The sequence below is a fragment of the Vanellus vanellus genome, assembly GCF_965231255.1.
Source record: "Vanellus vanellus genome assembly, chromosome: 3".
Classification (NCBI taxonomy): Eukaryota; Metazoa; Chordata; class Aves; order Charadriiformes; family Charadriidae; genus Vanellus; species Vanellus vanellus.
In genome coordinates, this window is record NC_138907.1 from 123,764,659 (window position 1) to 123,787,199 (window position 22,541).

The following is a 22,541-nucleotide window of genomic DNA, read 5'->3' on the forward strand; positions in this document are numbered from 1 at the left end:
TGCCATTTTTTGGACACAAATATCTGTTGTTCAGATTTTACATTTGTGCTCCTTCATTTCTTTCTCCGAGTAAGAGCTCCCTCCTTTTTTCTGTCCTACATCTTCCCAAGAGAAAATCTGTCACGTTCCTGCTATCATCTGTACAATTTACCTTGTCTTTTTTGAAGCTCTGAGCATTATAATTCATATAAATAAAAAAGAAAATACAGCAAACCAACACATACATACAAAAATTTGGACTTCCTTTCCTCTTACTTTTACATGAAAAAGGGTCTACCTTGGGCTGGAATTATTGTTTTCATAAGTTTCCCTGTATGTTTATTTTTAGCTTGGATTAGAAGATTCTTGGAAGAAAGGTGCTATAGATTTAGGATTTTGAAGCCATTTTGAAATGAACTGGAGAGAGATTTCCTGATAGAAGCGAAAAATTTCATAGTACTTCCTATTTTATTACACATTCTGCTTATACCTTGTCCCCATTGACAAGTGATTTTCCCTAAGATTAAAGATTACAGAACAGACTGAGACTTTCTCTAGTGTCATAATGTACACTTCACGCATATATTGCGGTTGAAAAAGCATTAAAACTAAATGTTTTTCACTTCTTTTCTTTTTTTTCTATTTTTGTTTCCTCTTTCTATTGATAATTTGGGTACATCTTGCGAGATGGCACCTCCCGGTCTGTCAAAATTCTGCAGGCGGTATAATTTACCTTATGCCCAGACACCCGTACAGCCTGCCTGCCGTCCAAAACCATTGAAACCAGTAGTCATTAACAGGTATTCTGTGCCTCGCTGTTTAATCCGAGCGATCCTGTAGCATGTAGCTGTAGTCGCCGTGCAAACTGAGAAGCTCCCACTTGGTCGACATGTGCATTTGAGCAGATGACAATAAAAGGTGAAGAGAAAGACCGCTCTGAATCATTTCAGGTGAAATATTTTATCTTAGAAAGTCTTTGACCAATAGCACTGTATTTCCAAGTATGAACATAATGACACGTGTCTTCAGGGCTGTGAATAATTTTAGAGCTTTCTAATGGAAAATATTTCCATTTTGTATTTTTAATCGAACCTTTTTTTTCTCCTTCTGTCTCCTAGTCTAAATTTTCAAAGCAAAGTCTTGCCTATGTCCTTTGAGGGATGTAAATTTTTTAAGTATGCTTTTGTCCTTCATTTTGAAGTGTTTAAAGGGATTTTTTTTAATGACTTTGGGATGAGTTCAGCCAGAGAATCAAGGTCTTGTCTTCTCTACGTTCAGTGCGCTGATGGTTACCTGCTCTTCACAATACTAATTGTTTTGCAGCTCTTTCATTAGCCTGAGGCGTGCTTTAAAAGCACTTTATCTCTGTGCATGGAATAGGTAAATATAAGTCTTATTTTCCCTATGACAAACGGTGAAGTCTGATTCCAATTTGCTGTCATATGGAAAGGAAGAGTATTTATTTAGTGTTCGGGTGAAACTAATATAAAGCGATGATTATTTTCCTGTGCGAGCAACATAAGGATGCATGACTTAAATGCTACTCTCTATAGCAATTAGAGAAAGAAGCCTGTTTATATTAGATGGTCTCTCAATCAACAGAGGACAGGCTTTTTTTTTTCTGCTCGTAGCATTGGAAACTGCGTAACAATAATCCTGAATGGTGGTTTCTTCTGGGATTTGAAACCAAAGGACAGGAAGCTGTGGTATAATGTAAACCTCTGCTGGTTTGCATGCCATAGTAATATTGGAGAAAGAAAAGAAATAGAAATAATTGACAGAGAGGAATAAATCTCAGCTAATAGACTAAATATTCAAAAATAATATTATCTTCTGTTCTTAAAAAGGGTAAATTCTAATTGCCTTTTTTGTTTTACTAGAGGAATGTGAATGGATTAATTGCTTAAAAGAGCGCACATTTTTATTTTTTCAAAGTACCTGTAAGTACCAAAGAGGCATTGAAAGGTGTAACTTAGATGGAAATAATAGTTATAGTTGAGATTCTCAACTTGGAATAGCTCTAGCAAGATTGCTGTAAAAATGAAATGGTCATTGTGGAAGTTTGAATACAAATGTAGTTAGTTTTAATATGATTTCCTCCAAAACACCATCATTTATTTAGTTTAGATGCAGGGAAAATTTGCTACCAGTGATTTACCGTGGGTTGGCACCATTTACCTCAGCGTCTAGAATATCCGGACAATCCTAGAACACGGACAGTCTATACAGGACCTCTGTGCTCATCTTCTTCACAAACAGATATGTGTTTGCAGAGGTTGGAGCGCGTTCGGCCATGAGAATTTTTCGGTTTCATCTTGGCTAATGAATCTTTCATACCTACAAAGTTCACGCTTCCCAAAGCTTTGTTCACGGTCTCTTGCTCATTCTGGAGAACACTATTCCATCGTTTCCCCTTCAGTGGTATTTTTCAAGCTTATTTTTTCTCCCCTGTAATAATAATAACTAGAGTAGAAGCTTCCAAGTTTGTTTTCTTGCCTGCTGTAAATCATCACTGGCAGTGGGAGAGAGCATCAGCGGTGGCCATCTCCAGCACTACGCCAAATCTTCAATTAACAAAGTCTACGTAGCCATCAAATAATCTGACCGTACTAAAACTGAATTCAGTGAGTCTGAATACTTTTCTGCTTTTAGAGACTTTATAGTTTTAATGTTCTTGGTATAATTTCACTTTGGTCAGTATTGTCTGCTATACATGTCTGGTGCGCAATAGTGTTTCTTTTGTTTTATGGACAGTAGAAGAATTACAGGTATAAAATGTTGGCCCAAATTGTTGATTTTTGGAATTAGAAGTGAAAGAAGGAAAAACGGGAAAAAGTCATGCCTGAATCTTAAGTTGAAATGTAGTTATTGTTCATAAATGCATTAAATTATTTTCCCTGTCTGACAGAAAATGCAACAGCAAGCTCTAATTTAAGAACCTGAGATTGATTTATTTCTAAAGAAGAGATTTAAAAAAAAAAAGAGACTTTGATTTAAAGCTCTTCTGTTGCAAAATAGCAGTATTAATTTAGTTATTTACTTGGAAATTTGTTTTCCTTATTTTATCTGTTTAATAGAATTTTTACAAATCACACCATCTCCAGTAGATGCAAATCTTCACTTTCAGGAGCAGAGCCTGGGCTATTGGGCTTTAAAAATAAGTTACCATTTTTGCAATAACTGTGCCTGTTTATATTTTAAACCAGAATGGTTGCGAGTATCAACAAATGTGGGGCTCAGCTATGATTATGCCTGCTAAAAATAAAAAATATAGAGCACGAGATAGAAAACAAATATAGAGCTTTCCTTAATCCCAGTTCGCGGTGGGATTGCGGATCTCCTGCCTGCTGAACTGCAGGAGTTACTGCACCGTATTCAAGGAGCTGAAGAAACATGCAGAATCCGTTGTGAAAATTGCACTGTTCCACACATGAGAAAAGGTTTTCACCTGTTTTTTCCCCTCCCTTCTCCTATGGAGCAATATTTAAGTCTCTTAGATATTGCTAAAGAGTGGAATAATGAGGCCCAGATGTCTCCATCAGCAACCTGGGTGGGTGACACAGGGTATGCTCAACAACTTGGTTGATAATACTGAATTGGGGGGTGGCTGACAACTGGCAGAGCTTCATTCTGGTGGGAACTTGATAAACTTGAGGATTAGATGGACATGAATCTGGTAAGCGTCCACATCTGTGGCAGAACAACCCCATGAATAACTGCTCTCTGGGAATCTACTGCTCTGAGATGAATTGTAGGGTATGGTCTGAAGATGCTATGGGTGGCCAAGCCTGTTCTGATGATGTATCTATACTTTTTTTTGGAAAAGACATGGTATATGCTTTAACTTAGAATTGTTAGTTCAGTTTTATGATGCTGGTTAGTAGAAAGCCTTCCCCTTCCAGCTGCAGAGATTTCCAGTAAGATGAAACTATGGGTACACCATAGGTGAGCTCCAGGAGCACAGTGCATTTTCTTCTTAGCCCATTCTATTACACAGGCTGAGTCCATGTGGTTTTCTAAAAGCTACGTACATTTTTTTGATTTTTTTTTTTCCTTCTTTTGTATGTTTAGAAGGATCTTGTTGGCAGCATGAAGAATATCAGCTCGAGCAAGCTGCAGGGTGTTCTGCTCTTGCTATTTTCTCTCCCTATAAGTAGGTACCTACTTTTGTTGAGTTTATTCTATTTGGATTACGCTGTGTTGCTAAAAAACAAAAATGAAAACCAAAAAACCCCTACAATCTTTTCTGTAATCAAAAGATGTATATGGGTTGTCAGTAGAATAAAGAGAGGTGGTGATGTCCAAAATTATATTAAATGTTCCATTTAAACAAATGGGAATAATAACAAAATATCTCTTCTTCATCATTCTAAGCTGTAGGGGTCTTCAATAGCAGGTTAAAATATGGTTAAAAATGTGCAGGCTGAGGTGTAGGGCCGTTTATTGGAGTCCCTAGGACTGGCTTTCACACAATTTCAGTCTGAAGGCAGCTGAGGACAGGGCTGTTTTCTCCCATGCTTGTTAGAACACTCTGACTTCTTGAATTTACATCAACTGCTTGTCACCTCTGATGTCAAAACCATCGTTGACTATTGGACCTGTAGACATACTCTTTATGCTTTCAAAGGGAAGGCGTCCTTGTGTAACCTGCTTATTGCTGGGGATACTTTTGGGATAATTCTTCTCCAGCTACTAGGAACTGGCTGCAGACTCTCTGTATCCAGATCCAGCTCTTCGGACTGGCTGAGCTGTGGGAACCAAAAGCCATTGCCACCTGCCAGAAGGCAAGATGAAGCAGTTGATCAGGCTTCAGACACTAAAGAATGAGGTTTATTTGAAGGAACAAATATAAAAAATTACATACTTGAAAACAAGTTCTCAGTAAATGCCAGGGGCTGTAGGCTGTGAACTGATGTTTTCTTTTTCTCATGATCTGTATGGACTGAAATTCACTATATGTCAAGCAATAACGCGCTCCTCTTATCACTCTCTTCAACTACCTGAAAGGAGGTGGTAGGGAGGGGGAGGTCGGTCTCTTCCCCCAAGTTAGCAAGTGATAGGACAAGAGGAAACAGCCTCAAGCTGTGCCAGGGGAGGTTTAGATTGGATATGAGGAAAAATTTCTTCACCTAAATGATTGTCAAGCATTGGAACAGGCTGCCCGGGGAAGTGGTGGAGTCACATCTGGAGGTGTTTAAAAGACGGGTAGACATGGTGCTGAGGGACGTGGTTTAGTGGTGGACTTGGCAGTGTTAGGTTAATGGTTGGACTTGACGATCTTAAAGGTCTTCTCCAACCAATATCAAAATGGGACGCAGAGTTTTATCTTCTCAAGGTCCCACGTAATCACCTGGTGTTACGTTAAATGGTCATCAGTAAACAAATACTTAGACTTGAAAACAGATACCTAATAAGAAGAAAATTAATTGTCTTTTAATCTGCAGATTAAAATTAAATGGTTTTGACAGCTTGTGACAATTTAGTCAGGCTCTTTAACCCTTGTGTGATCATCCTAAATCATTACCTATTAGAATACTCTAACGGACGCCATAATGTAATTACCCTCTCAGGAGCTGCTGACAGTGTAACACACATCCCTGCGGTGACTTGCGGAAACAAATTCTGTGTTTTTGCTCCGTATGTTAGGATTAGAAGCTCAGGTGTCAGCATTAATAGCATGTGAGAAATTATATGGAAAGATTTAAGTGAAAAACAGTTTCATTGCCTTCAAAAAAGTATTGGGGTGCTCTGTTTAGAATACCTTTATGGCACTATATCTAAATTCAGAATATTCTATTGGTATTTTTATAGTTGCATGCTTTTGATCTAGAAAAGATGAAAAAATAGGACATTTTTATGCATATTTAATAACAAAACAACCTTCCTTCCTCAGAAAAAAAAATCAGCCAGGTGAACTATGATCTAATTTTCCTCTATAATCAAAACAAAATCATAGCTCCTGAAGCATTATTCTTGGCTCCCAGCAGTTTCGAGGCATGCAAACATTACCGTTCCGACTCCGTCCTGCCGTTTCACTGGAAGGATTAAGTCACAACGTAGTATGTTTGTTTTCCCGCTTTTTGTCTGTTTGTCCATCAAGACGTTTTTGTCGAAGAAGTATCGGTGATTGTTGACTTTGGAGGTAGTGGAAGAAAAAATAATTATGGAAGAAAAAAAAAAAAAAGCAGAGAGTGCCATTGAAGTAACTGTGCTTCTGTCATAGGAGAATGAATACTCCTTTCAACAAATCTATAATTTGCAGAAGTTGCAAAAAGAAAATAGCCGTAAGGTGACTGTTAACATACTTCAGTTCATCCTGCCAAGAAAGTTAACTTCATAAAATCATTAAACCAGTGATTACATTTTAAAATATTATTCCCCAGCCATTTCTACTTAGACTTTAAAATATAGTTACCGTATATACTGCCTTCTTTGTAATGTGAAAAATTGTAAAATACACTTATTTTTCATAAACTCCTAATTATTAACAGAGCTATTTGCGCGCCTATAGTTAAAGTCGTTTCGACACTTCCGTTATTTAAACTTCGCTTTTAGGCATTCATAATTTGGCTGTAATAAAAAATATATTCAGACTCCGAGGTCTCAAATATTGCTTGCTGGTATTAGGAAGTTCAGCCTGGTTTCCTTTAAAAAGCTAAGTCGTTTGGATTGTTTGCTGTCCTTCAAGATGATCCCAAACAAAGTACTTTGGAATGTGGACTAAATCATTTTAATGATTCAAAAAATCAGGAAGAAACAGTGAGTATGTTGGAACTGCTGCTCCCCCAAATTCTGTGACTGGCACTGAGCAGCAGAGGCTCGGAGAAGGGAGATGGTGGGAAATTCTTGCCATATCTCCACTGTTGCCATATAGTAACCTCATACATGATAAGCTATTGTGGTATTTATATCACACCTATCATCTGGAGTCATGGGCAAAGTGAAAACTCCCCGTGCTTCCACTGCATCAAAAGGTGAAAGACCTCCCGACTTCAAGGTTGCGTAGCTGAAAATTGCTTTTCTGGAATGACAAATGCTCGGGTGCTCGGAGATGGATGGTTTCTTGGGTATGGCTTCCTGAAATCCCCCTTCATCACGTAACGCGGCCGCGGTAATGACCCAACAAGGCCTTGAGCTCCGGAAATTAAGGAGTTGGGGCTTATTGCATATGAATGGCAACTCTGGGACAGTCAAATAAGACAGTTTGTTATAATACTAATTATAGCGAGGCACTCGTGTTGTGGTTTGAATGAGTCAATTATGTGTGTGTTAAAACTATAAATACATCTTCCCCCCCCCAACCTCGGCTGTGCGGTGCGTAATTTTTTTTTAATTGCTTGGATACATATTTACCTGAGCATATCCTGGTTTCCCAGGTAAATATGTGTACCAATGCAGAACTCATTATGGTCTGTTTGGATAAATAATCCATATTTTATAACCGTACAGGAAGTAATTATTTTCGTATTTTGCCTTCTTTAAGCCAAAGAAATTAAATGCTGTGTGTTCATTCCTTAAAATAAAATAGATGCAAAAGTCGAGGCAATATGAGAATAAAGTTTTCATTGTTTTGGTAGAAACGGAGACTATTAATCCAGATTTTGATCTTGTGTTTAGCCTAGAATAACTCCATTAAACTATACAGTGTTATTCAGGCTTTACTTAGATGCAAATGGGACGTGAATTTGGCTTCTCCTTACTCTCCCTTACTTCACTGGGAGGTTCCCGTAAGCAGCTTGCATACAATCTTTGCTTTAGATGACGTCGTCATGCGTTCATAATTTGGAAAAATAAGGTATTTCAGCTACACGCAGAAATTAACATATCTGAATGTTACGGTAAAAAAAAAAATTAAGGTCTTCTAGAATCACAGAATGGTTTGGGTTGGAAGGGACTTCCAAGACTGTAGTTACGGTCCTATATGTGTTAGGGAACTAGAGCATACTTTCGCGTCGGATATTTCTGCCATTGTTTTATATGATTATTGGAAAAGCTGTGTTGTGTTATCGCCGTGCTAAGGTCAGGCTTTGTGACACTTCTAAGCTCAGTGGGGCCAAAGTCAGCCTTGGCATAAATCCGTTAACTGCAATAGATTTACACCAGAGATGAATATTGGCTCGTTCTTGGTAAATTTATTTTTATCCAGCTCTTTATATTTTATGTTAGAAATATAAGTAGCTTGCGTGCCCTCGAACTAATCAGAATAAGAAACAGTTTTGCTTATGCCAAAAAATAGGACTATCGTTTTTCACATTCTTACATTTTTCGCGTAAGATTATATTACTGTGACTTCTGAATTCCTGAAATCTCTCTGGTCTTTGTGACTGCAAGGGCCAAGAGAGGGTTTCGGGGGGAAAATCTGAAACTCTTCGCGCAGTATGTTTTGTGTTGTGCGTAGGAGATACAGTTAACGTTTTGTATGCATGTGATTAGTGTGGAAAAAAATTAATGCAGTCCAGTATTATGATTTATGGACTGAATCTTTTGCCCACTGAACACTTGCCAAAATGAAAATCTTCCCCCCCCCTCCCCCCCTTTGGATATTAGAAACAGCTACTGTTTTTGTTGATCTTTTTAACTTCTGAATAGGCCTATTTCAAGTCATAGCAGCATGGGAGCTCAGATTAATAATATACTTATTCAGCCAGTGATACTGAGTGAAACCATTGCTGGTGGGAATATGAAGGATAGGATTTCTTTAAATTATTTTCAGGTGCATTAATGCATTTCTGAAAGAAGAATATAGACATATTTGAAAATAAATTAAATTTCTGTTTATCAATTGGGTTACAGGTGTGTATGAGTTTTAATATCCAGACTTTTTAAGGCGTCTCTCCTTTTGATAACTTTTGTAGCGTGCTCACTGTCAGTCCATCCGTCACATGGTTAACCAGGATGAGGGCAAAGAAATTATGATTAAATCTTGCCTTTTGGACAATGTTTTTCGATTTAGAGGAAAAGGTGTATTCTGTGCTGTGAAGCATCCTTTCTATGCCACCTACTCTACCGCATCTTCTTAAGCCGGAACCAATTAGCCTTCGGTGAGGTGAAAGGAGTAAATCCCGTAGACTTCTCTTCTGCGTTTGGGTTGAACCTCCTTAGCTCTGTAGTTTGAGAAGCATCCGCTTGCACAAGTGTGGTTTCTAATCTTGTCCTGGGTTTGATATGATCTATTTGTGTATAAAGGAGCCCAATTTCCTGCACCTATTGAAGGTGAATCCAAGGCTGACAATCTTAATCCCTTACGAAGAGATTTTTGCTCTTTGCAGCCCAGTTTGTGGAGTTTGGGGCAGTTAGAGGCATTGTTGCGATGGAGGTGGGGACAGTTCTTTGCTTCACGCTCCTTTGGCCACCCCTTATCGATTTTTGTGGCCTTCATTGCGCAATCCTATCTGCATCTTTCATATCTGAATGGCCTGGGTTTTCCAATTGCTTTATTAATAGGGTCAAAACTCAGTCAGGTTTTTCCAATTATGTTATTAATAGAGTCAGTGTTTCCTATTGATCAATTTTGTTTCTCTCAAGTGAAAAAATAGTATGCCTAAAAAAGTTCTTCATGTGGGTCCGGTTTGTACTAATGATAAGTCAAGTAGGGGTAGAGTTTCTTTCAAAAAATACTTAGGTAAGCTGTTTAAAATTAATATTTGTTATTCTAAAAATTGTGAGAGGGATCAGCCACCCTTCCACAGTTGCAGATAAAGTGCTATGGCAAGAATTTGGCATTTTTACATTGCCTGAGAGAATTATATGTTCATTTTCTGGGCTAATGTGGTGCAAGGAAAGAAAAAAAGGGATGTAGCGCTTTTTAAAAACGATCGTTTTAAACATAAACAAAAAAGCTTTTCCTTGAGATTTGTCAAAAGTCTTTCAGTCTTTTCATAAAATTGTTATTCGCTTCTTGGCTGACGAGAACCGAGTGAGTGACACCTTTGAGAGTCCCTGCGTGTGTTTGAGTGCAGAGCTTGTATTTTGCTATGCACTACCATGCAAAATATTATCTGAACTTATTTAAAACAAACCCTAGTGAATAAATGTTTTAACACAGAAACAGCCGTCCTAATTTATTAATTTGTTTTAGTTGCAGCAAGCGGCTGAAGTTTCTCAGCTGCGAGGAGCTCGAGTCATCTCTGCCGAAGATCTCCTGTTCTTAATGCGCAAAGATAAGGTACGGTAATGAAACAGAATTTTCTTACTTTACATAATAAGCTGCTTATCGCCTTTTAAGGTGTTTGCTTAACCTATGTGAAAGGAGTCCATCATCACGAATAGCTTTATTTAAAAGTACAGCTGCTCTGCAATTGTATTGTATTGTGCCCAGTACAATGATTGCATAACATTTTAACTAATTCTCATTTTTTCCAGTCACTTCAGTTATAAATAGATTTTTTCACTACCTTTAGGGTGGGTACTGTACCTTACAGCTCAAAACAATTTCTTAATAAAAAAATTGGTCCTTATCCTTTATATCCCTTTTATTAAAAATAATCATTCTAATTGTCTCCTGGTTATGCAGGGTGTAGATGTGACATTTGATAACGTGACCATTACATTTTTGTCATCTAGGCTGTCAGTAAATCCTGTCATGATTTTTCCTTTATAATATTTTTCCTGTACTTTATCTCACTAAAATCTCCAAATTTAGGGATGGTCTTGCTTTCTCTGGATAATAATTAGAACAGGTCATTAATTTACAAAAAAAAAACCAATTTTCCATATGAAGATTAAATTCATTTTCTTTCTTCAAATCTCAAAATTATTAAGATATTATCAACTATTTTTATGAACAGCATTTACTCTTCCTTTATCTCCTTTTCTTCCTTAGTTCCCCCTTTTCTCACCCCCCTTTCTCTCCCCTCTGTTTTCTTTCCTCAGTTGATAGGTGAAACCTAATGACCAAAACCATATCAAAATTAAAAAACACTAAAACGTGAAAACCAATTGCAGTTTATTTATCTGATATGATCCATAAGGCTGTACTGAACACAGTGGTCAATATGGATGTCAAAGTTCATGAAAATGTGCATTTGTTGGTTTGAATTTGAATCTTGAATCTTGAAGCAAAGATTTTGGAGTTCCTTAAAGAAACCCGATTTCTGAATTTCTGCTTTCTGAAAGTTAAACCCATTTCTGTCTCACCGTTGGCAAGCAAAGTACCAAGGAGCTCAAATAAATAATATTCAATGTGGAATTGCTACTGACCTTGATGTACTTTCTATGTATGGATTTTCTGCAGAATCAAAAATTATGAGCATTTTAAAAATTATATTTACTAACGTATTACACATTTGTATGGTTTTGTGTTACGAAGTCTAAAAAAAAACGACTATATAATACTTATTAGTATAAATGTCTTTTTTTCTCTTAGAAGAAGCTTAGAAGGCTACTTAAATACATGTTTTTTCGAGACTACAAATCTAAAATTGTCAAAGGAATAGAAGAAGATGACCTCCTTGAAGGTAGAAAAAATCAATTTCTTAATTTGGGGGAGGGTTGATATTTTACAAATGCACTGAACAGCTCAAAGCAAAGTATTACTGTTTTACTTAATAGCTAAAGATACAAAAAATATTGTCTGCAGAATAATTTAGTTTAAATCTCTGCTTTTCCACTTGAAATACTTCAAAAGTAAGTATTTGCATCTACCATCCAAATTATGAGTAAGACTGCTTAATGTCAGAACTCTCTCGAAGTAAGAAACTGGTGCTGATTAAGAGACTAATTGATTTCAGCATGTGTAATTTAAATGCGGCAACTACCATGTGCAATTGAATGGACATTTGTTAAGTTGTTATCAAAGGGGTTTGACATGTTTTTAAAAAAAACAACATAATCTGAAGTCACTGAATACTAATATATGACCTGGGCTTGTTTTCAGTGTGGTTTAACATGTTATACTTTGAATCTGTAATTTAAAGAATGGGAAACACTTTTGTTTCCCCATTCCATGAGCAAGTGACAGATTTTATAACCAATGGACTTAAAGGAAAATCTCTTTGAATGTAAAATATATTAATTTATGCTATATAATTTGCTGTTATAAAGTTTTGTTGTTTTACATTAATAGAAAAATGAAAAATTCCTTTGTAAAAGGTTATGTTAAAACTTAAGTTACCAAATCAAAACCTTGGCATGCTTTTAAAACATCTAGCAATGTCCATACACAACTTTTTGTATATAACTTACTTTGTTTCTCAGAGCCTTTTATTTATTCTTTTTTTCCCTTACAAAGAATTCCTTGTGTTTGGTTCCTTTGAGCATCCACACTGATGTTAGGTAAACGTTGTACTTCTTGTTCAATCTGTGGATGAGTTCTTTCGTCAACTCATTTGAGATTTAGTTTGCCTGTGGCATTTTATTTCCACCACACGTGAAAATATTTTTTTCACGATCAATCTGGCAGTGTAGCTTCTTACCTGACAGCTTTGGGTTTTTTAATGCCTAAGTCTGTGTTGCTATTTAAAACAAATAAACAATATTCGTAAGCCATTGAGATGCTTATGAAGTGCTTCCTAAACACAGTTTGTCTGGGAATTAAAGATTGCATTTTCTGGTAGGCTTTAGTAAATGAAGCCATTAATTTTGTTATTTGAAGCTAATGTCTTTATAGCTGCTATTCTGTTTTGAACAACAGCCATCACCTTGCCAGGGTTCTCTAGGTCTTACAGTAGAGCAATGGTCCATCACCTGTCGAGCTGTCTCTTAATGTTTGTGTTATGGTTTGCTTTCGGCTGCAGGTAATGAGGTTGTTCTGCGGACTTTCAGGAAAGAACATTTCCTCTATATATTCCATTCTACGAGTGAGGTTTTTGTGCAACCAGAGAACGGTAGTTTAATCATAGAATGGCTTGGGCTGGAAAGGACCTTAAAGATCATCTCGTTCCAACCCACCCAACCTGGGCAGGGACACCTCCCACCAACCCAGGTTGCTCAAAGCCCCATCCAGCCTGGCCTTGAACACCTCCAGGGATGGGGCAGCCACAGCTTCTCTGGGCATCTCGTACAGCTGTTCTTCTACAGCTCTGTCCACTGTGGATCCTTCAGTGAGAAATAATGATATATGAGCAGTAGACTGGGTTTCCGTAGAGTACAAAAAACCATTAGGTTATCCTAGAAAGCGCTTAAGGTGATTTTTTTACGATGGCGCTACTGCGGTGACATCACCTCAGTCAGGTAGCACAACTTGTATGAGGAGGACAGTAAGAACAGGCCCTTTCTGCATCGTGCGTCTGATTCTAAAACATGTCCCTCCTAGGGACATCGGTTGATGTTTGGAGAAACCAAATAACTTCAGTTTGTTGCTCTTTTCTTACTTTTGTGAAGATAAATTCAACAGTAATAACACCAACAAACGGCAGAAGCTTGCTCAAGACTTTCTCAACTCCATTGACCAGACTGGAGAGCTCTTAGCCATGTTTGAAGATGATGAGATTGATGATGTCAAACAAGAGCGGATGGAGGTAATTCTTTTCTTTTACTGATACCCAGCTCCAGCAGAGAAAACTGTGAAATATTTCATACGTCATGCTGGTCTGAGGCCTTTTTCATACTGCATATTATATCATTGTTACATGTTTTTTCCTTTTGCCCGGATGGTCTAAAGGAGTCCTATTTCCATATTTTTTCTATTCCCTCAAAAGTTTGCTGATATCTAAGCACGCAAGCTGAGAAGGAAGATTACAAAAGGGCAGTTATGGATCTTTCTGTCTGCCGTGTATTTGTATTTCCTTCCTGTAGAAAGCAGATTCTATTTATAAATGTTTCGCATGCATTTTTCACAATCTTTTTTTTCTTTTCTTTTTTATTATTTATATTAGAAAATTGTTTCAGTAACCTTTGAGGACTCTTTTCATGTAACACAGCTTACAGATAAAATTAAAATATTCTGTGCAAATGTGCTTCAGTATGTGCTCTTCTCTCCATCCTGCTATTTTTTGGTCTATGTACTTATAAAAAATTACGTATACAATACAGAACGCAGTACTGTATCACTCTCAGAAAGCTGGCCTGGGATCAAGAAGCAGTATAGCTGTGTTGGCATGGAAGCCTGTGAAACGATGGTTTGGATACCAGTTTTACTCAGTTTCACTGATGTTTGGCTATTCTGGCACAAGATACTACATCATAGCAAGTTATAGATCTTATATAAGACCATATGTATATATTTAAAAGATCTTAAATATAGATCAAGGACCTTACAGATCTTATCAGCCCTGTGTCCTCTCTATCAGAAGAGCATCTTCTTGAATGTCATTTACTCTGAAGTATTTATAAGATGCAAAGGCTCTGTCTGTACTAACCAATGAACCAGGACAGGTGACATGGCCTCGCTTGGGTCCCTCTGGCTAAATTTTCTGTAGGCGGACAGGATTAACCCTGTTTTTTCGGTAGCCCTGTCCAGAACAAATATGGAGAACAGCCCGTGGCCCCCGTTCATGCTCAATTCCCTCCTCATGTCTTGTGTGGGCAACTGGCTGTCAAGGGGCGAAATTGTGCCAGGAGCACGCTCACAGTTCCACACCAGTGTTTGGGCCAATTTCTGTCCCTTTTAGTCTGTAGTACAGTGTATGTGCCTGTTGGAAACTTGCTATTTTTAGAATGCTTTTTATACCCTTTCAGTGGTAGGAGCTTGATATATCGGTTTGATTTTAATTTCTATGCTGAGGTGGCTGATGCATTCGGGAATATTTGTGTATTTAATATTTGACTATTACGGCCTCATTTCACTTTGGGGATTTCATGGAAAATTCTAAGAGATAACCCGATTTTTATACTGCCTTAGTTGTAAGTCTCATTTTTACTTCTTACTGGAGCCCCTTTTCAGAACTAGGCCTTTTCCCAGTCCTGTTTCCCCTACCTTCTCCCCATTGCAATTACTCAAAATCTAATGAAGAATCCTCTCTCTCTAAGAATTTGGCGAGGAGCAAGTCTCATTTCTCCCCAGCTGAAAATAAGTGTCATAGAGCAGTTGTTCCCAACCCCTGTTTGTGTTTTGGAAACTGATGGTTTCTTTTCTTTTCTTTGCGCTCTTATTTATTTATTTATTGATGCAAAATGTTATATTTTGCATAAAGGCAGGCGAATCCTTTGAGCTTGTACGCACAAAAATACATAACAGCGCTGTTCTGAATGAGTGGGTTATGTGCTCGACTTTACATTCTCTTCTGTCATTCCACTGTAATATTTTTTTTGGTCTAAAAAACTATAGAAGTTGCTAGAAGTATGAAGTTCCCTGTCCTAGGCAAGGACAAATCTGACTCTATGTTTGTCTGTCATAGAATGTGTTCCTGTAATCAAATATTTATCTTTCATCTGACTACATGTTTTGTTTTTTCTCGCTAGACTATAATTCATGAACTGGGGGATGTGTGTGTTTGTATGTATATATATAAAGTAATTCTTCTCTCTATTGCTCTACTTTATTACATTTTGCGAACTCTTGATCTTTTTCAATGTTAAAAAAAAAGGATAAAAATCAAGATTTACTTATTGTAGAACAGATCCATGAATTATATACAGGTATGAAGTCAGTACTATGCATTTTCTTTCTCGTTAGTTTTTAAAACTAATGACAAAACATGGAAGATTGCTTGAGAGACACTATTCAAAATGTTTGACATATTCCTGGCTTTGTTTTGTTTGGGATTTTGTTGTCACTTTGAGGCGGGTGTAAAAGAATCAAAGACAGTAGGAAATGTGATCCGTTCCTAAAGGAAGCGTTGTTAGTGGATGGGTTAAGCTCGTGTATCACGTTTTCTTTGTGCGGTAGATTGTTTAATCCACGCGAAGTTTTGGAGGAAATCCAATAGACACTTGAAAAATTCTAACAGCGTTCTTTAAGGAATTAGTATACTTAAATCACGAACTGTGATCTAAAGGCAGTGTTGCTTTTAGCTATCAATTACCTCAGAAATGTGTGGTTATCTCGGTTTGGACAACTGTAAATGATTTCAGTTCCACTTTGCCTTGGGCCAAAATCATGCTAAGTTGTCCAGAGCAGATGATAAACATATATTTCTGATGTCATTATGGGCTAAACAGGATATGATTGTTTAGCAGTATGGTTTCAGTTATGATACAAAAACCAAATATCGTTTATACTCATTTCTTTTAAAACATTTCATAAAATTAGAGCTAAGACTTCATGAGATCGCTCGCTGTCCTGTGAGGTCTATTCTGTGTTTGTACCACGGGGGAGTAAGCAAAGCTCCGAGCCGCTTTCAGACATCACTAAAGGAGAACAAACAATTCTACACGTTTGACTGGAAAACACGCACTAATGCTGTCGTATTAAAAAGAGGGGACAATCTTGTAGGATTGTATATGGAATTTATTGCTGTATACTGTGGTTTCGATGTGAAGCAAAGGGACTGTCTCTAGAACAGTAATAATCGCAACGTGCAAAGGAAAGGGGAATACTCTTAAAATGCAGAACGAAATTAAGAAAAAAATTCACACTGCTCTGCCATAATACGTGATTATGTTATCAACACATTGTGATCATGACTTACTATAAAAAACTTCAATAATAGCAAGGAGTAGTGGCAGATCAGCCAACTGTATTGGCAGGATCACAACAAAATAAAAACTGGAATAGCGCCTCTGTCTCCCTTCATAACAGTTAGTGTTTTGCCCTCCTAAGACAGCAGTAAAACACCACTGAAACGCCGCTCCTCAGAGTAAGAACAGTTATAGATGGAATAAACTATTCCACTTCGTAGATGTGATTGAACTGCGCCTGTGAGGGAGAGCTCTCTGCATCGCAGAAGTTGTCTTCATAACAGGTGACAGTGACTTGGGAATAAAATCTGATGATGATCTCCCAAACACCCAGTTTTTATTGTACAGGGTAGGCTCCGGAGTCACCACAGCTGGCGGTGCGCGGGAATTCGATTTCCCTTCTATTGCCTCTTGTATGACAGAATCCACGAGAAATAACACCTTGCAAGTGCTTTGCAATTTTGCTTTCCTCTCTCTTAAAAATCATTTAGAGGGGAGAGTTGGGATTCCTGTGGGATACGGCTGTGGGGAAAAGGTGCATACTCCTTGAAAATCGTGGCATTTTTCCTTATTTTGCAGGTTGGGTAGAGGTGCAGGTTTGGGTGTTTGTGTCCTTACGTTGCTACTCTCAACCTCTCAGGTGACCCATTCGCAGTGAAAGCAGCTGCAGGTTCCACTGTGATTTTGTGAATGGTAACGGGAGTTCTGCTAAATTTTCATATCATATTTTCATATTTCATGTCAAATTTACCATGTCTTGTTATTAAAATCAGGCATAGCTATGTCAATACTTCAGTCAACATCATTGCAAAGAGGACTCCTGTCTCATTCTTTAAATATAATTTTTTTTATCATTTGTTTTAATTTCCACCTCCCCTACCAGGAAAACGTCTTCCCGTCAGAAATCTGAATTGACATACAAAGGAATGTGTAGAGCATCACGCTGTGAATGCTCTGTTTCACTTTTCTTCCCCCGGGATTAAGAGAAACACCATTCATCTGTCACTCTGACTGCTAATTTAGGAATAGATTTCCAACACTCAGATGTTATATGGCAATAACTCAGTTGCAGTAGCTGCCGTAATGCTTTCATAGTACATTGCAAATTTGAATAAACAGTGGAGGGAAATTAACTTCCCTAGAAGAATACACCACCTTAAAAAACAGGCTGGATGCCAGCAAAATGGTAAAATGCAGTTACAGCCCTACAGAAAGGGATTGGCAGAAGCTTGTGGTTCTTTACAGTGTACTGCCCTATGAATTACGTTAGGTATTTAAAAACTGCAGATACATATTATTCTGGGAAATTTATTGGGGATGTGATTTTTCCTGTGCTGTGAATTAGTACACTTTTGTACAAAGCTCACAGAAATGCAATAGACCCGGTGCAAAACACCGTAGATGATTGCAATAAAGTGTAAGTGTGTTGGGAATATACCCTTTGCTCACATGAGGTTAAATCACTCCCATTTAATTTTTGTTTGTGTTCAGACACAATTAATTTGTGTCTGTCAAACACATCTAAACACACCTACATTCTCCTTGGGATATGAGGAACCATGTTCTTATGTTTCAACATAAGAAGGACATGGACCTGTTGGAGCAGGTCCAGAGGAGGCCAAGAAGATGATCAGAGGGCTGGAGCACCTCTGCTGTGAGGACAGGCTGAGAGAGTTGGGGTTGGTCAGTTGGGGAGAAGAGAAGGCTCTGGAGAGACCTCATGGCAGCTTTCCAGTATCTGAAGGGCGCCTACAAGAAAGCTGGAGAAGGACTTTTTACTGGGGCATGTGGTGATAGAACGAGGGGGCATGGCTTCAAACTGGAAGAAGGAGATTTAGAGTAGGTATTAGGAAGAAGCGTTTCACTCTGAGGGTGGTGAGGCACTGGCCCAGGTTGCCCAGAGAAGCTAAGGCTGCCCCATCCCTGGAGGTGTTCAAGGCCAGGTTGGACGGGGCTTGGAGCAACCTGGGCTGGTGGGAGGTGTCCCTGCCCATGGCAGGGGGGTTGGAACTAGATGATCTTCAAGGTCCCTTCCAACCTAAACCATTCTATGATTCTGGAAGTTCAATCTTCAATCATAGAAATAAGGCAGAGTTGGTATATAGTAGTAAATTAGAGAGTGACCAAGAAGATTCCTTCCTACTGGAATATGATCATCAACTCTTGAGTGTACACACTTTGTCCTGAGCCAGGTAGTGTTGTCCCAAACAATTCCTGGGCATGGTTTGGGAGGCAGCCTGGTCCAGGAGCTCTCTCCGTCGCATGGTTTGGATGTGGCCGCTCTCTTTGGGAGGCTTGGAGAGCGGGAGCGTGGACACAGGTTGCTCCATGCTGATGCCCTTGGATATAGGGCATAGACCTGGCATCTTTTAGTCGAGACAGCTAAAATTTGGTGGGATAATTCAGAAAAACAAACTGTGAGCTCTTCTGTTCAGGGAGGATCCGAAAGATGGTGTTGAAGTACTCAAATTCATGGTACTAATTTGGAAAAGATGTACAAATTAAATAAGCAGGAAATGATTTAGAAAGAGCTCGGAGGCCTTTTAGTACTACTGTGCTCATTTCACTGGCGAAAATTACACCAGCGTAAGTGCTGTGTGGGGTCATTACTCTTTAGGGAGTATCTGTTCATGCAGGGTGTATCCATAACGAACTAGAATTTGATTTGAAGTCCATATGGAAAGCTTAGTGCTGTCGTACAGACAACACATACTCAATGGAAACTGCATGCTGGAGGACAAACGAAGAAGTTTTATGTTACTAAGCGTCAGGGCATTGTTCCTCACAGCATAGCTTTTTTTGCTGTATAATTTTTATGATAAACTTATTTTGCTTCAGAAAGGATAATTTTTAACTTTCTCACTGATTTTGGATTCTTGTCAACAGAAGCTGTATTTCGGGACAGAATCTTTGCATTTAGTTGAGCGGTGACTTCTGTTATCTCACAATATTGTGCCCAAATCTAATAATGTACTAATTTTTAGAACCGCAGTTTGTAAGCGCTAACCCTTCTCCAATTTTAACAGCTACACCCTATGAAAGAATACATCTTGGGGTGAGATGTGGCTACAGATGAAAATGTTTAAATTTGTTTGGGATTTTTGCATGGGAGCTAAGTGTCTCATCTCCTGCTGTAATTACTGCAGACCCAGGCAGTATAAATAGTGGAGTTTAGGGAGCTACGCAGCTATCGAATGTTTGTATCTTCTTTACAGTGAGCGACACAGCTCTGTAGGCTCCTCTGGGTGTATTTATCTTGCAGGGAATTTCTCTGTGTTGTCAGTGACCGTTCTGCTTCTCTCCTGGCCATACGTAGGGAGTGGAGGCTGAAAGACTGAGATTAAAAAGTGGAGAAGGCTTGAGTTTGGGGGAGCTGGTGAAGGGATGGGGTATATATGCCTACAAGTACCTGTGGCCGCTCAGGTTCACTTGAGAACAGGAGTGTAATCCCTGTTGGATTTGTGTGCTGTCTTTAAAAAACACTCTCGCGGATCTGTCATCCATTTGTCTTCTGCTGGTCCACATACAGAATTGCAGCTTTCTAATATTACATCATTTACACCGGGAAATCAAGTTATAGACTTAAATTTTAAGACACCAAGCTTTGAAAAAAAGGTGTAGAAAATAAAGTTCCAACATTGTCAAATACGGGCAAAGGGATCCCAGATATGACACAGAAGGAAAAGCCATAGCATTAAAAACCTTCTGTCTTATCATACATCCTTGTATGGACTAAATAAATGCAACTTTAAGTGTTAACCAGTATGCTCCTCAACCGTGTGTCCAGGCCAAATAAGGGGAAGTATTCTTGAATTTGAAAAGGGACTTGTAATGACTGAGTAAGGTACTCAAATAGGAGTGGGAAAGTTTCTGCCCAAGGACACTAGATTCCTGGGACAGCGATGAAAAAAACCCAGGATCTCCTTCTCCCACCCCCTTAAGCTGCTATGAGAGCTCAGTGCATCACTACCACAAGTTGGGCTGAATTTCACTTAACTGTACCTAAAAGTTTAAATATCCCAGTAACTTAGGCCAGCTTCTGTACTCAGACATGAGAGAGAACCAGTCCAGGGGGAAGTTCATGTCTTAGATCAGAGAGAAAAATGCTCTTTCTTTCTTTTTTTTTTTTTTTTTTTCTTTTCCAAAACCAAATATTTAAGACACGTTTGAGTGGAATTCATCAGATATTCGGAAAAGTACTTCTGGTGCCTCCAGGGTGGTTTTTTTTGGAGACTGAAGTTCTGTGTGTGCAGTGAAACCTTGACGATAGGAAAAAAAAGTGTCGTGATGATCTCTAATAGACCATAAGGTCAACACCAGCTCCCTATATACTGTCTACCTCTTTTGATACGTGTAGATGCAAAGATTAAAAAGAACATAGACGGAACATCAATCAAGGAAAAAAACCTTTATTCTCTAGGCGACGTTTTTTCAATATTGCAAAACGTACCTTACCAAAGTTAGGGATCCAAATATAGAGGAAATTAATTTCACTGCATCACTCCAGTGTTTCCAGATGAGTGCAAAGACAGCGCAACTAGTAGCGTCTCAACTGTAAATTAGCTGTCTGGGCATCAAAGCGTTTGGAACCATTATTGGGTATGAAAATAAGCCTGCTGGTATTAATGGTTTCTCTAATTACACATTGCTTGGGAATGTTTGGGATATTGGGAAAACACTATTTCTCTTGGGTAATGGTTGAATTGGTTAAAAGTAAACAGAAAATAAACAGAAACAGTTTTTCATTAGTTTCTATACGTCTGTAAATATTGTGTCATTCTTGTCGGAATGGGAAAAGCTATCAAGTGGAACAGATTTCTTGTTATAGCCAGTAACACAGACTTTTTACGCTGCTACAATTCTACGATTATTAGGGTTTTCTCACATTGGGGTTGATTGCTATGGTTACATAAAGTGTGCTGTTTGTCTGGGTCCTCAGTCCTGGTAAAATATTGTTGGTTTTAGAGAATTTTAGTGGATGTTGCTCATACTGCAAATTTTGGCGGTTTTGCTGGGAGGACAGGGTGTTATTTTCTTTCCCGTCTTTTAGTTCTTTGAGCATTTTTTTTTGCCACTGTTTGTTTTTTCCGAGGAAGAGCAAGATCCTAGGCTGTTGTATTTTGTATTTTTGACACCCAAATGACTGTTTTTTAACTTAGCTTTGGGAAGGAAACTTTATATACATATTATTTATATCTATAATTAAATGTAGACACACATACATGTAAACAGTATTTTCATGGATCATTTGATTAGGAGCCAACTGTATGACTAAAGAAACATTCTTCTTCTAAATGTATTTTAATACTGTGTTTATTTGTGATCTTGTGTTTAACATGTTTGTTGCTTTGATGTACTAGGCACCACCTATTGGTACTCACAAGACAGTTATTGTTTCATAGAATCATAGAACAGAATCATAGAATGGTTTAGGTTGGAAAGGATCTTGAAGATCATCGAGTTCCAACCCCCCTGCCATAGGCAGGGACACCTCCCAATAGACCAGGTTGCCCAAGACCACGTCCAGCCTGGCCTTGAACACCTCCAGGGATGGGGCCTCAACAACCTCTCTGGGCAGCCTGGGCCAGTGCCTCACCACCCTCACAGTGAAAAACTTCTTCCTAATGTTCAATCTGAACCTGCCCTCTTCCAGTTTAAAGCCATTCCCCCTTGTCCTATCACTACATGCCCAAGTAAAAAGTCCTTCCCCAGCTCTCCTGTAGGCCCCCTTTAGGGACTGGAAGGCCGCAATAAGATCTCCCCAGAGCCTTCTCTTCTCCAGGCTGAACAGCCCCAACTCTCTCAGCCTCTCCTCATAGGAGAGGTGCTCCAGCCCTCGGATCATCCTCGTGGCTCTCCTCTAGACACACTCCAGCAGGTCCATGTCCTTCTTCTGTTGGGGACTCCAGAGCTGGAGTGCTCCAGGTGGGGTCACATGAGAGTGGAGTAGAGGGGCAGAATCCCCTCCTTTGACCTGCTGGCCACACTTCTTTTGTTGCAGCCCAGGATATGGTTGGCCTTCTGGGCTGCAATCGCACATTGCTGTCTCAGGTTGACCTTCTTAT

At 38.7% G+C, this 22,541-nt stretch overlaps 1 protein-coding gene across 1 annotated transcript in view; it reads left to right on the top strand.

The window, feature by feature from the left end:
* Positions 1 to 22,541, top strand: part of SUPT3H (SPT3 homolog, SAGA and STAGA complex component) — a 296,183-nt gene that overhangs the window by 188,988 nt on the left and 84,654 nt on the right. The window contains exons 4-6 of the mRNA XM_082480803.1: positions 10,058 to 10,144; positions 11,345 to 11,435; positions 13,300 to 13,436. Coding sequence (XP_082336929.1) covers positions 10,058 to 10,144; positions 11,345 to 11,435; positions 13,300 to 13,436 — 315 coding nt within the window. The remainder of the gene's footprint in view (positions 1 to 10,057; positions 10,145 to 11,344; positions 11,436 to 13,299; positions 13,437 to 22,541) is intronic.